We start from the raw sequence: 14,724 nt of genomic DNA on the forward strand, positions 1-14,724 counted from the left end.
CCTTCCAGGGAGGGGGCAGCCACAGCTTCTCTGGGCAGCCTGTGCCAGGGCCTCCCCACCCTCAGGGTACAACATTTCTTCTGTATGTCCAGCCTAACCCCACCCTCGGTCAATTTAGAACCGCTGCCCTGTGCTGGGGACCCCGAGCTGGCCACAGTGCTCCAGGGGTCTGAGGAGAGCGGGGTAGAGGGGAGCATCCCCTCCATCGGCCTGCTGGCCACGGTGCTGGGGACGCAGCTTGTGTGTCTTTGTGTGATGCTGGGGTGGGGTGCGACGGTGTTAGGGAGGTGACGTGTGAACCCAGAGGCACCCTGCTGCCATTCCTGCAGGAGGCCATAGACACGGCCCTTCTCTACTGCACTTCTCCGTGACCTGCTCCACAGTACCGTGTCTGAAAGCTGACAGGTCACATTGGGAAGAATGTTTCTTCAGTACGTCAAATCTGCCAGACTGATACTGGTCCTGTGCAGGCAGCTCCGGGTGACTGGCTCAACTAGGCGTCCTTGAATGTCGGCTGGGATAAGGGACCTGCTGTGGATCCACTTTAATTTTGGTGCTCACCTTTTCTTGAGCTACATATCTGTGTTGTCTAGTTTGAGTTTTGTAAATGGATGTTTTATTTGCTTTTCTTTAACCTGCCTTGAACGCAGGCATATCTTAACTGCTCAGGTCCCACATGAGAGATGTCCTGAAGCCTTCTTCAGTGTGGTACTCTGAGTATTTCCAGGGGAGGTGCAGGAGATACCCCTGTACAGCCACTCTTCTCTGGCAGGAGGGTCTCTTCCTCCATCACCTTTTGCAGGAGCACTGGAAGTAGTAAGCGGAGCCCAAGGACGTCTGCTGACTGCTGGCCAAAACCTGTCTTTGGGGACATCCAGAGGAGAATGGGGAGTCCTTGCGCTGTAGCAGGTGCGGAGAGGTCAGGCTGAGGGAAAGCTTCCCCAAGGGTGCCAGTGGGGAGAGGTTTTCCAGGTCCTTTTGAGCCAGTGCTGTGTTGGACACCTTGCTGTGGGACACAGCCGCCTCGGCCCGTTTCACAACCATGTCGAGACCTGTTGTAAGAGAATTTTTTTATTTTTTTGTCCCTGCTGCCATTGGACAGCCATTGCAGGACCACAGTCATCGAATAGGTGAATGGTTTGCACTGGAAACGACCTTCAGAGGTCATTTAGTCCAACCCCATTGCCATGGGCAGAGTCATCTTCACTAGATGGTCCTGACTGGATTGAAAAATTCCAAATCTCCTGCCCAAAATTATTTGCATTCATTTGGTCTTAGGCCAGTGTTGTCCTTCCTCTGGAGAAGGTCCCTCCTCCCTGCTGCCTGCTTCTCTAGCTTTCACCGCCAGGTGCAGGGGACAAACCTGGGCTGTGTAGTGTTAAAATCTGCTGCAAGATGGGACTGAGCTTTCTGTTAGCAGTGCAGTATTTCAGTTTCTAGTGGATACTTACAGACCTGGGTTTCTTTTCATGGGAGCTCACTGAAAAATAATTAAAAATGTAATCTGCTCACGATGTCTTGTGAGTTTTTAGAAGCTCAGTGCCAGCCACGGCCGCTTGCTGTCACGTAGTGCTTCTGCTGTGATGTCTGCTGGGGATTTTCTAGTATTAAGTCTTCCATTTTATATGCCATTGCTTTCAGATCTTCCATCAAGTCGTGTCAGACTTAGGGTTTGTGGTGTATGAAATGACTGTTTGTTTTGGTTTTCTAAAGGACATTTGCTTTCTGGGAGGGTTGGTGTCTCACCTGGATGCTGAGATTCCTTTATATGGTTTAGGCGAGAGCACCAAAGAAATGTCATTCCCATGTTTGAGCATTCTTGACCACTTGAGCAACCTGGTCTAGTGCAAGATTGCCTGCCCGTGATGGGGGGAGTTGGACTGGAGGATCTTTGAAGGTCCCTTCCAAACCAACATGTTCCATGAGTGTCTGTAGGCAGTGCAGTCTGATTTGAAGAATAACCATTTTATGGACTGCCTTGATTTTCACATGTTGATCCTCTCATGGTGTCACGGGCCGTGGGAGCTGTGGTGCCACTGCCGTCGCCTCCTCTCCCTGAGGCTTTCCTTCTCTTTTATCTGGCAGCTTTCCAGTACAGACTTCGTGCTCACTGGTGGGTATCTCCAGGCCTTGGTGTCCATTGTGGAGCACTTGGTAGATACCAAAGCACGGTGGTGATCCTGGCAGAAACCTCTCGCAGTGCTGACCCTGGTGAATAGCTACGAGGTGGAGAGGAGAGACGAGTGCTGTGGCTGCACGTGCTTCTACTGCCAGTGTGAAGCTCTGGTCTACACAGAAGCCATAACAAGGATGGTGCCACCATTAGAAGGATGTTAAGAAATTAATTTCAGATTAATTAAGTCTGTCTGCTGGGTTTTGCCCAAATTTTTCTTTAGCCATGATTGCAAATTTGTAATAATCACTAAAATATCGATGCCTTTCCAGTAGATCACAATGCTGTCCATGTTCTAGAGCTAGAGGAGAGCTTGGTGAGCTCAGTGCCTTGCCCCCTGCAGCACTGTTGGCACCTCTGTCACCTCTGATGCTTGTTCTTAATAGTTAAGTGGAATTTTAAATGCCCGCTTCTAAAACTGAGTTTAGGAGTTAACCACGTCTCTCATAAAACGGTTGGGCTTCATGCCAAAGGCCAGTAATGTAATTCTGCAGCCATGAAAGCCAACACCTAAGGACAAAACTCTTGGAAATCTTGTTCTCCCTTGCACTGCTAGTGTTGGAAATTGGAAACTCCTACTGACTCATGCAGATGTTGCTGAATGCTGAAGTCATTTTGCCTTGAACTTTTATTCATCCAGAAATTGTTCATGAGAAATATGGGCTCGTTTTGGTGAATACTGGAATTAGACAGAGCTGAGCTGAGGCCTGTGTGCTATAAAACACCCAGTTATGCTGCATAGCTGTACTATGTGTGTAGTCTGCAAAAAATGCTAATGCTGAGGCTGTAGGTAAATTAAGCCATACTCTCAGGTGGTTCAACTCTTCAGGGTGCGTTCTTGGGAGCAGACCCTCCGGCTGTCCTTGTCCTTGATACCACCTCCCTGAAAACCCTCTGGAGCAGGACTTCTGCCTCTGGACTCCTGAGGGGAGAGTTGGTTTGGCCATGGCAAAATGCTAAAGTGAACCCTGAGGTGTGAAGGGTCAGCGCAGCCCCCAGGGTACGAGGGTGCGGTGGTTTGACGTGTGGGGGACCCATGGGTGCTGTGGGTCTTGTTCATGTGAAGCTTCAGCAGCAGAGATACAGTGAGCTGCTCTTCTGCTGAGCATTGCAGAACTGGGCTGGGATGTTTCCAGGGATCTGGGCATCCGTATGCTTTAATATGTGTCCTGTAGGTTTTTTAAGATGGCTGAGAAGAGCTCTTGGTGCAGCTTGCTGCTGAGTTATTCTGACCTCGTGCTTCTCCTCAGCAACATGCGCAGCTGCGCGCCGGGGCTGTGGGGAGCGAGGGGCCGTGGGCTGACAGCGATGCCCTGGGCTTGTGGGCGTGGGACACGGGAAACAAGGTGATGGTGTTGGACTCCCGTGTGCCGCCCTGTGCGGGGACACAGCCCCAGCCATGGCCCTCTGCTGCTCAGAGAGCATCCCCCCACTGAGCAGCCTTCTGTTGTGCATCCTCCAGGGTGCTTTGGTTTTATACAGAAAGGGCGGTTGTTTTGCAAAGAAGGTCAAACCCAAGTGGCTGATATTTCTCAGGCTGGGCAGATCAGTGTGGAAGTGTCCAGTAAATAAAAATACCCCAGATTCAGCCTGAAAGCAAAGCCGGCGAGCAGCATCCTGCATCTCTTAGGGATGAGGCCATTTTTTTGCTTGACTTACTGGTCCCTGAAAGGAGAGTAGCAGCTGTTGCGGCTTTTTCCTTTTGTTGTGCTTTTGTGAAGCTTGCCCTATGCCTGGTGGGGATGGGAGGCAGCGTGTGGCGTTGGACCCTGCAGCCCCGCGCCACAGCTGGAGGCAGAGCAGGGGCTGCCTGCCTGCTGCCTGTTTGTGTGCACGGGTGTCCCCTAGGAAGGGCTGGGCTCATGTGGTTGTGAGTGCTGCTGGCACAGCTTGGCAGAGGGATGGAGCTGGGGGGCAGCACGATCTCCTGGGGTGCAGAGGTGCCCAGTGCTGGCCAAGCCCATTGCTTCTCTGCCCTGGTGCAGCTCTGCTGCTTGTACCGGCTCCATAGACGCATCTGAACATGGTCACATTAATCTGCAGCACTAACAGAAGGGGGCAGGAGCTAAAGCCTGCGCATAGCCACTGCTGAGATAGATAATAGAGACCTCATTATGCCCTGCCACAGCTCGCTCTGCCTGCCACCTCTTGCTTTTCGGAGGAGAGCAGGCTTCAAGTCAAGGTTGGTTTGTGCTCCTCTGCCATCTTCCAGAAAGCGCCTGTGGAGGGAATGGGGCTTTTCTGAACCAGGGGCATGTCATCTGCTCGATAATGAATTTATTAGCTGTGTGCTTGTTGCAAAACCACAGCGCTGGGATGCTCTCGGGCTCTGCACCATCTTTCCAAGTACCGTTCTGCTTTGCCAGGGAGGGTATCGGGTATCGCAGCTCAGCTCTGCCTCCTCTTGGGGTTTTGGCCCTTGTGGAGGGGCATGTTTAACCCTGCAAGGCCTGAAAGACCCTGGAGGAGCTCTGGCTGCGCTGCCCTCCTATCCCTCTCCTCATGCTCAGCAGCACCAGAGGCACGGGGGAGGCAGCGGTGCCACCCCTGCTGCCGGCACGCTGCCTGCTACGCTGCCCGTTGCTGGGCCCCCAGCGGGCTGCAGAAATAAAAGATCCTGTGAAGGAGACTCCGGGTCCCCAGCGCTGCCTGAAAGTGCCCGAAGCAGGGCTGGGTGTTGAGGGAGGTTGATGAGGGCCTTCCTGCTCTTCTGCTCCAGCCGTGCCGGTGGCAGAGCCCCTGCTCCCCAGGCTGCTGAGGCAGGCAGATCCGTGAAGTAGGCAACACCAGTAACCCACCAAGGCTGTGGGGTGGTGGAGCTGCTTGCTGCCTGGTTGTGTTAATTAACTTGGACCTGTCTCCTGTTGTAGGCAGTTTTCAGAGCTAGACTCACCTAAGGCACTTAGACTGCCAGCAGTTTGCTGGGGCTCTTTTCCTCTGTCCCCATAAGGAGTCTTGGGGCACTTTTGCTGCCTGAGGTTACAACATGTCAGGCGCACCTGAGGGATGCAGGGATGGGTGGTGGCTGTTTCGGCAGCTGGGAAGCACTGGGAGAACGGTGTGCCCAGTGTGCTTGTGTGCATTGGGAGTGGATGCTCCTCGCTTGTCGCTGGCAAGCAAGCCTGAGATTTTGAAGTCTGTGAATTGTTTGCTGCTTGTGTTGAACAGCAACAGCAGGTAGCTTTGACCTAGGTCGGAGCTTTCTGTGTGCCTTTGAAAATCTGGGATGCTCACAGCTGGGATGCATGAAGCCAAAACCCTGTCAGCTGGGTGGAGACTTCAGGTTTCCTTAGGAAAGGTGTTTTGGTTTTGTTTCTACTTTGGCAGCAGTGTATGAAAAGACACTTCACGCCTGGGGTGAGTGCCGGTGAGGGTCAGCAATGTGCCCGGGCCGAGCCCCAAGTACTGAGGGAGAAGCTGGCAGTAGATGATCCTTCAGTGCCCTGCATGCCCGGGAGCTGCGCCTGCCTGGTGGCTTTGAGGCCCGGTTAGCCCCGCAGCTCCCACCGCTGCTGCCTGCCCGTGCGGGGTGTGGGGCTGGGGGCAGCGGGACCAGGCCATCAACCCAGCACCGTGTGTTGAGGTGGCACGGCACTGAGGGTATCTCCAGTGACGTGGGTTTGACAGATGGTGCCCTCCTCCAGCCCAGAGTGGCATGTGCCCTCCCGATCAGCGGGCTCCATTCTTGTAATTTCCTCTTCGCAGGGCTCCCGGCTGGGCTTTTGTGCCGCTCTCCCCACGCACAGCCGGGCAGCGCTGTGTTCAGTGCTGCCCTAAATAACCATGGCCCTGCCTGTGCATCAGCGCTCTGCTGTGCCCGGGGGGCGAGCTGCCTCGAAAATAGAAGTGCCTCCAACAAGGCTGCGTGTGGCTTTGGCAGAAACCCTCTCCCTGGGCGGTGGGTTGCCTTCCTCTGGGATTTCTGGCTCTAGTAAATAGCAGGATCCAGTGGGCAGCAGGGGTGGGACTAAGCAGTGATGTGGCATCTTGCATGCAAGGAATCATGACCATTTCAGAGGTTAAAGGGAGGGGAAGGAGGTGACAAGGAGATGGGCATCTTCGCTGGCAGCATGCCTTTCCTCTGCTGCCAGTACTTTCTGGCCCACGTGGTCATGGTAAAAGCCTGTGTTTAATAATGGGGAATGCTTTCCTCGCCAGCTTCAAGAAGGGGGCTAAAATTCCTGCAAATTAAGATTCTGTCAGAATGAAGGCAAGAAAAGCTGAGTGGGCTTGGGGGAATTTGTGAAGGAGGTACATTTTCCTGTGTAGGGCTGCAGAGGCTCTCTGGTGCTTCCCATCCTGCTTGCCCTAGAACAGGGTTTTCATAGGATCAGAGCTGGAAGGGACCTTCAAAGATGATCCATTCCCGCCCCTTGCCACGGGTGGAGACACTTTCCACTAGCCCAGGTTGCCCAAAGCCCCGTCCAACCTGGCCTCGAACCCTTCCAGGGAGGGGGCAGCCACAGCTTCTCTGGGCAGCCTGTGCCAGGGCCTCCCCACCCTCAGGGTACAACATTTCTTCTGTATGTCCAGCCTAACCCCACCCTCGGTCAGTTTAGAACCGCTGCCCTGTGCTGGGGACCCCGAGCTGGCCGCAGTGCTCCAGGGGTCTGAGGAGAGTGGGGCAGAGGGGAGCATCCCCTCCCTCGGCCTGCTGGCCCCGCTGCTGGGGACGCAGCCCAGGAGACACTTGGCTTTCTGGGCTGGGAGCGCACATTGCCGGCTCATGTCCCATTTGTCACCCACCAGCATCCCCCAGTCCTTCTCCACTGGGCTGCCCTCAGCACCCTTTTTTCTGACCCCTTCCTGTAGCTGGCTGTCCTGTTGGGTGTGTGGCGGGGTGGCACAGGGCTGCAGGCAGGACACGTGTCCTCAGGCAGAGCTGCTGTGCAGGCAGCGTCCCGCGGGCTGTCTGCCCTCAGCCCCGCACAGCCCCTGTGCTGTGGGGTGAACCCCCTGGCAGGATGATGTGCTGGGCTGGGGGCCCCGAGGGGCAGGGATGAGCCAGGCTGTCTGTGGCGGGTGCTGGGATGGGTCGGTGGTGGGCTGCTGCCCAGGGACAGACTTCGAGGCATGGGGCTGGGAGGGCACAGCAGAGGACTGGTACAGCAGGTGCAGGAGGTCAATTGGAATAACAGCGTCATTCCCTTTGAGCAGTCTCCGGGACGAGCAGCCCACCATGCTACAGCCGAATGGTTGTGCTGAGCTCCTGCAGAGCACATGCCAGGGCTGAAATCCCACACGGCTGTGGGGATGGCGGGGCCGCCAACGTGGAGAGGCTGGCAGGGTGGTGGGGAGGAGGGTGCCGTGACCCGGGGGTGCCTGTGTCTGGGGCAGCGTTTGCGTTGGCGGGTGCATCTTCTGTCACTCACAGCGTGTGTCCCCAGGATCTGTTGGCATGATGTATTTGTGAGATCCTTGGGGGGTGGGTGTAGGTGGGAGTTTGTGACCGCTCGTGCTGTTTGGGATAACGCTGGCACAAGGCAGGCAGAAACCTGCCTGTTTGTGTGTGCTGGCAGAAGTCCCTCAGTCCGTGCAGGAGTTAGAGCTGTTGTAACTGCCCATCTGATGGACTCTGGGTACTACCTGTCTTAATCAAAGGCAGCTGGTGCTTAAAATCAAGCATGGCACAAACCACGTGGGATTTCTGGTGGCGTGTAAACTGAAATGCAAACGTGGATCCCTGTAGCAAGCATTCATCCATCCAGACATCCTTCCTAGCTTTAGGAGATGACACTTTTTAACCTCCTCGATGGTGAGCCTTCCTGCTCACGTGCTGTGGGTTGCTGGGGAAGTGCCTGTGCTGCGCTGGCAGTGGTGGAGCAGGTGTCTGCATTGGTCTGGGTCTGTTTGTAGACCCCAAATGGACCTTTGCTGATGGCCAGTGGTGGCTGTGCCAGTGCAGCGGGGCTTGCTCACGGGCTGAACGAACGATGCGGTCGGCAGTGTAGCTGGGACTTGATAGTTTGCTAAGATGGGTTTGAGCGAGGCTGGAGCAGTGTGGCAGGGACTGGGGGGGAGGAGAGGGTGCGGGTCCCTCCAGCCTGGCTGCCTGGTGGCATTGGGGTTCAGGAGGGGTGTGACAGAGCCCATGGCCAAATCCTGCCCCTGGCCCCGGGGCTGTGTGGATGCTGTTGGATGTGGTGTTGGACGTGCCAGCACATCTAGCTCTGTGCTAAGCCTGAGTTGTGCTCTGGATCTCAGTGCTGGGCTGTGATCACTGGCAGGGAGCGGGAGAGGCTGGTGTGGACCTGGTGCAAGAGCAAACTGCCAAATTTTGAAAGCAGAAAGCTTCAGGGAAGAGCTGGGTCCTGCCTGACGCAAAGGGCATTCATTGTCTTCTGCAGGGGATGTGCAGAGCTCTCTGCAAGTCCAGACAGGTACAGGCATGCCTGTGCAGGCAGGGGCCATCGGCCCGGCTCCCCGTCTGTACTCCCAGCATGATGGTGTATTTTGAGCAACTCTGGTGAGAGATTGAAGTCAAAGCAGGAGAAGGCTCTAGGTGCTCATCCTCAGGTTGATCTTGCCCAGCTCCATCAAAATCCAGATGCACTGACCAGTTTTGGAACTGGAGGCTTCTGCCGTGTCCCAGCCTGCTCAGCCCTGGCGTGGGGGCCTGGTTGTGGCCAAGATGGACAAATTCTGAATTCCTGGCTTCAGGGCATGTTTCTTTTCTGTGCGCACGGAGTGGTGGGGAAAGGGCAGCCACGCATCTGCTTCTCCTTGTCAGTGCGAGATTTTTACCTGAATCGCAGTAGCTCTCCAGTCTCGAGGTCTTTGGATAAGCATGCCATGAAACGGGTGGTGGCAAGGCTGAAAGCTGAGGCCTCCTCTGGGTGACTCTACCCAAATCAGTCACCCTAGGTTGAAAAGGCAATTTTAGGGGGAAGGATAGGTATTTAATCTGATTTATTTCAAGGAAAGAGGTGTCTCTCTGAAGACCATATTGACTAGCTCTCTGCAAAGTACGAAGAGGCCACGAGGTGACATGTAACCGACTGCAAAATGGGAGCAATCATAAGATGAGCAAAGGCAGTTGTCTCTCTTAAATCTTCTCCATTCCACTGGCTCCTCTCTAGTGAGGATGGAGTAAGAAGAAACTTTTCTACTCCATTAATTTTTAATTTCCCTCCATCATGTATCTGCTTTGGATAATAATCTTTTACATGTCTCCTTATACAGAGGACTGTAATTTTTCTTTCCTCTGCAAGCTTGCATCCTCTGCCTCACTGGGACAGGAGGTGTTTTCATCTCTGGTGACAATGACACACACACTTTTGCAGTCACGGACAGCCCCTCGTTTGCCTGCTGTGGTTTCTGTTGTATTTTCTGTTCTCTCCCACCTTTTCTGCACTCCGCAGCACCCCTCGTGCTTTCCCATCACAGTGCCGCTTGTGTTCCCCATTGCTGCTGTTTGCGGGGCCATTGTGCTCACACGTATCTGAGGATAGCTCATAAAGCCCCTCTGCCCCTGCTCTCTGTAAATGCACAGGTGTCGTGGGTCCTGTTCTGCCTTGCCATGGGAGGCCAGGCGGTGTGGCAGCTGCCTGCAGTGGTGTTTTGCATCGTGTCGTTGTTGCTGGAGCTGGCTGTTCTCTGCTCTCTTGATGCCTGTAGTGTGGCAGTGTCCAGGGCATCCCATGCTCTGGCTGGCATTTGCCCCAGCTCCTGGGAGCAAGTGAGCAAAAAAGAAGGGAAAGATGCCCCTGAGAAGCTCTTGAGTAGAACCGCAGACTTTGCAGGAAGCACTTGTAGATGCCTTTCTCCATGTCATTGCAGGCGAAGGACAGCGATGACGATGATGAAGTCACCGTCAGTGTAGACCGGGACCGCTTCATGGACGAGTTTTTTGAGCAGGTGAGAGGTTTGTTTCTCCAGTGCAGTTTTAAAGCTAGTTCAGACCTTTCTGTTAGTGCTGGGGGCAGGCTGCAGGGTTGGGGTGGGTATGGGGGTCCTGCCCTGGCTGATGGTCGAGGTCCGTGGGGATTGTGCTCAGAGCACTGATCAGCAGGAACCAGGCTTCCACACAGACCTGGGGCTGTTGTCAGCTTACCTGGCCTTATGGATGCTTTGCTGTGCCACCTCCTCCAGAAACCAGTGGGGCAGCTGGGCCAGGTGAGCCTCGCAGCCTGCCTGCCTGCTGCTGAAGCGTGCCGGCTCTCAGACCTCTCCCAGAAGCACCTCTGTGGAGCAGCAGTCTCTGCATGTCTTTGATTTAATTCTGTGCCTCTCGTTACCAAACAAGAGGTTGTCTTCTGGCATGTGGGTGGCTGTAAGATCTGCACGCGGATTTTTAGCACACCCTTAGCATGGCATGTGTGTAGGGGGTGTCAAAATGTATCTGTGCAGGCAATGGAGCGGGGAATGAAAATAATCTGATGTGCAGATGGAGGGAGATGATCAAAGTGGTGGTGTGAGTCAAATGAGAAGATAGAACTAGAGGGTGGCAGCCCTGCAGGCAGAGGGCACAAGCAGAGGTTCCCCCTCTGGGCGATGCCGACCTGTCTCCTTGTAGTACAGAAGAGTGGGGAAGAGGCCAGCATGGATTTGCTGGCAAGTGTGGCCTCCCTGGTCTGTGGAGTGAGGGTCACACTGGGCTTCTCGGCCCCTGGAGTGAAGAGCCGTGGGGGACTGAGCTGGGACCAAGCCTGGCTTGTGCAGCCTCAGCAGTGTTCTCCCTGCTGGAGGTGCAGAGCCTGGGAATCGTAGATCTGATGCTAATTTAAATAAACCCCAAATGTTTCTCAGTGCATCATGAAGGATACAGGATGTAGATTCTGTATTACATTGCTGTGACTGCAAAGATGGCTGCTGTGATGTGGAAGGTCTGATTTCGCAGTGGTCCTACAGTTTGAGGACCACTCAGATGGAAAATCTGGTCCAGCAGGAGGTTTGCTGTGGTTCAGATGTGTCATGGTTGCTTTGGGATAGGGTTTAATAATCCCTCCCCTTTCCAAAAGTCCAGATATCTCACAAGAGACTGTCTTGTTGTCCATCTTCACAGGTGGAAGAAATTCGAGGATTCATCGATAAAATTTCAGAGAATGTGGAGGAAGTGAAGAGGAAGCATAGCGCCATTCTTGCTTCACCCAACCCTGACGAGAGTGAGTGAGCCCTGATCAGTTTGCATCCCTGTGAGCGCGTGGCTGGGTTGGGCTGGGCCACTTGTGGGGTGGACGGAGTCAGGCAGAAGTCCTCTTGTCTTCAGGTGGCCATGGCTGGAAAGTCATGAGCTGTCGGGGTGAGGGAGGGCAGGGACCTGTGTAGGAGGGAGGTGGAGGGATGACTGATGGTGTTCTGACCTGGAGAGGTGGTGAGGGTCCAGTGAGGCTGCTGGAGGGGAATTCCTGAATGGTGGGGCAGCATCGAGGCTGGAAAGAGCAAATGGCTGGTTTTGAGCTGCTTGGCCATTGTCTTGCCCCAGGCTGCCTGGGGAGGGTATGTGGATGAGGCAGCGCTTGCAGAACTGGCTGAGCATTGCCTGCTTGGCCCAGAAATAGTGCAGCTCTTCTTTGAGCCAATGGTGTGCACTTGTGCCCCTGCCCTCTCTGTCCTGAAGGACATTTTGTTGCTGTGTGGCCAAAGTCTGTCCCTTCCAGACCTTGCTGATGCATCGCTGTTTCTTCCCTGGTCTTGTGTTCTTGAGAAGAGGTTTGTTGCCAAGAACAGAAGTTAAGGATTGCAGCACCTGCAGGGTGGCAACTCTTGGGAGTCTGTGGGGCCTGTCAGAGTTGGAGCTGTGGGTGATGAGTTCCCCTGTCCTCAGGTGCGAGGAGCACATCTCCCGGGGGAGCCAGGGGAGCTGGTGCTGGCAGAGCACCTGGGACTGCTGGGGTCAGCTGGGCTCTGGTGTCTGCACACCCGTGGTTGTGGAGCAGGTGGGACGGAGGTGTGCAAGGGAGAGCAGGGGTGAGCACAGCTGAGCGGGGCTTTTTACCAGTGGGGCTGACCCTGGACAGGCTTACCTGCTGGGGGACATGGTTTGAATGTCATCGCTGCCCCAAGCCTGTCCTTCAGCCTTGCTGTGAGCCCCTCTGGGCTCTCCTTCACCCACCTCCCTCATGGTGCTAGTGGTTGCAGGGTGGATGGTTGCTGCAGGGCCAACTGTGCGGGATGGTTCTGTAACAGCCCTTGTTGTCAGCAAAGCTGTTGCTTTCATGGGCCAGTGGGCAACTGCTGAACGCAGCTCGTGCCCTCCAGGCTGCAGTGGCCTTGGTGCAGAGGTGTGATTAGGGAGCTGGAAGGCTGAGACCAGGTCTCTGTCTTGCCATCTACCCTTCTCCCATCCATTTCTCTTCATTTGCCCAGTGCAATTCTGTGAATTGTTTCTAGAGGTCCCAGGAGATTGTACACACATCTTGTGTCCAGCCTGATGTCAAATCAGTAGATGTTGCCAATTGTTTGGAAGAACCTGGCCCTTCCTAAATTGTCTCATGCTCCCCTCTTCTGGCAGCTGCTTATCAGCTAAAATTGACTTGGCCAAGCCTGGAAGCAAGGGGTTTTCTCAAGAGAATTTACGTGTCTCAGACCGTTGCTCAATCATTCTCCAGGTTCTTTTGGTCTGCACTTGCACTGTAAGATTTTGCAATGTTTCTGTTTGGGTGTTGTCAGGGAAGAGCTGTCATTGCTTTGCTTCTGGCTGCTGGGCTCATACAGCTCATCTGCACGGTGTCCGCTCGGGGCTGAGCCAAAGCGAGGGTTGCAAAGGGCACCTGTGCCCTAAAAGCATAATAATCTATTTAAAAATCTGAGATCTGCAGTGGAAAAGATACGGTGACATTGGTGTGACTTCCAGAAGCATCCAGGATGTTGAGAGTGCTTCTGGTTTCATTTTACAGTGTTACCTACCCTTGGTATTGTAGGAAATTCAGATTATAATGTCCAAAACTGCTTGGGCAGTGAAAGAAGAGCCCACAGCTTTAGAAACAGTTTAGAAATTAGCGGTTTGTACTATTGAGGTGTGTCCAGGAAGTGCAGTGGGGCTGATCAGGTGCTCAGTGGTACATAGACTCACAGAGTGGTTTGGGTTGGAGGGACCTTCAAAGATCACCCAGTCCAGCCCCCCTGCCCTGGGCAGGGCCACCTTCCACTAGCCCAGGTTGCCCAAAGCCCCGTCCAACCTGGCCTTGAACCCTTCCAGGGAGGGGGCAGCCACAGCTTCTCTGGGCAACCTGTGCCAGGGCCTCCCCACCCTCAGGGTACAACATTTCTTCCCTGTGTCCAGACAGGGCTGTGGTGTCAGCTGAGCCATGTTCCCAGGGCAGCCCCCGTGTGCCAGCATCTCTCTGTGTTGCTGGGGGTGAGATGTGGGAAATGGTCCTTGGTGTCCTCAGGACAGGAGACAACCTTGGACATAGCTGCAGGGGTCTGAGTAGATGATCTAGAGAGGCATTAAACTCATGTGGCCTTGTAAGCTCAGGCCATATGCTGCCTGACAGCACTGTGGGTCAGCTGTTGGGATAACTCAGGGTTGGACTAGATGGTCTTTAAAGGTCCCTTCCACCCCAAACCATTCTGTGATAACTGCTGATGTACCGCTCATAGCTTTTGCATTTCCCACAGACTCAGCCAGACCGAGCAGCATTGCTCCGTATCTGTCTGCTCCTTCAGCCTCAGTGAGGCTGTGAAAAGTTCAGCCAAAGACAGGGTTAACCTCCGTGTTAACCTCAGCTGGAGCTCAGTCCTGGGCCTCGGTGGGGTGGAGGCAGAGCAGGGGCAGGCAGGTGCAGTCAGTGTGGTAGGGAATGGTGGGTGCTGGCAGCGCCTTCCCACCTCCCCATGCTCCTGAGCCCGTGGAGAACCTGGTAATTAATGCTTGTTGTGATCCAATGAGGTGAACTTACTGAGATTAATTTGGAAATTAAAAAGCATGGCTTCCGTGAGGTACAGGAGAGGGCTGCAGCCAAAGGACACTAAAATGTAGGTGGTGAAAAGCTGGTCTTGGTGTGTGCTTGCTGACATTTGCCTTTTAACAAAGGAACAGTAAGTGACACCGCCGGTTGTGACAAGCGAGTCAGGATGTTGCTCTATGCAGGGGCCAAACTTGGGCATTTGGGTGCTGCTTGTCCTCTCTGGAACAGCACCGCAGTTATTTCTTAGTTATCTCTAAGCACTTCAGCACCATGGGAAACCTCCACGGCAAGGTGATGGGAAGTCATCTGCTGGGATATCAGAGGAAAGACACAGGCTCCTCATTTTGTCTGGAGGCAAATGTGCTGTGCATGGCATGGCTCGGTTGGGAGCGTGGTGCAGCTTCTCTGTCAAGAGATACAAACTCCTTAAAATACCACCTGAAGGCTGGACTTTAGAGTGGGGCTTCAGAAGATAAGGGCAGAGCTTGGCTGGTAATTTGGGAAACATAGGAATAGTGGTTGGGGCTGCCGTTGGAGCATGGGGTGGAGGGATTTACCGTGTCTGCTGGCTGAATTGCTTGCTGCTTTTTCAGGATCTCTAATAGAGGAGAGAGACTTCACAGGTACAGCCCTGCTGGAACCTGTTTCTGCAGTGGTGATGTGCTTAGGTGAACACGAGCCCTTCATGCTCTCCTGCGT

At 54.2% G+C, this 14,724-nt stretch overlaps 1 protein-coding gene across 2 annotated transcripts in view; it reads left to right on the top strand.

Moving 5' to 3' along the window:
* Window positions 1-14,724, top strand: part of STX1A (syntaxin 1A) — an 88,166-nt gene that overhangs the window by 6,841 nt on the left and 66,601 nt on the right. For both annotated transcript variants that reach the window (XM_074923107.1, XM_074923108.1), the window contains exons 2-3: window positions 9,953-10,030; window positions 11,178-11,277. In XM_074923107.1, the coding sequence (XP_074779208.1) occupies window positions 9,953-10,030; window positions 11,178-11,277 (178 nt within the window). The remainder of the gene's footprint in view (window positions 1-9,952; window positions 10,031-11,177; window positions 11,278-14,724) is intronic.

This window comes from Athene noctua, chromosome 19 (genome assembly GCF_965140245.1).
Source record: "Athene noctua chromosome 19, bAthNoc1.hap1.1, whole genome shotgun sequence".
In the NCBI taxonomy this organism is placed as follows: Eukaryota; Metazoa; Chordata; class Aves; order Strigiformes; family Strigidae; genus Athene; species Athene noctua.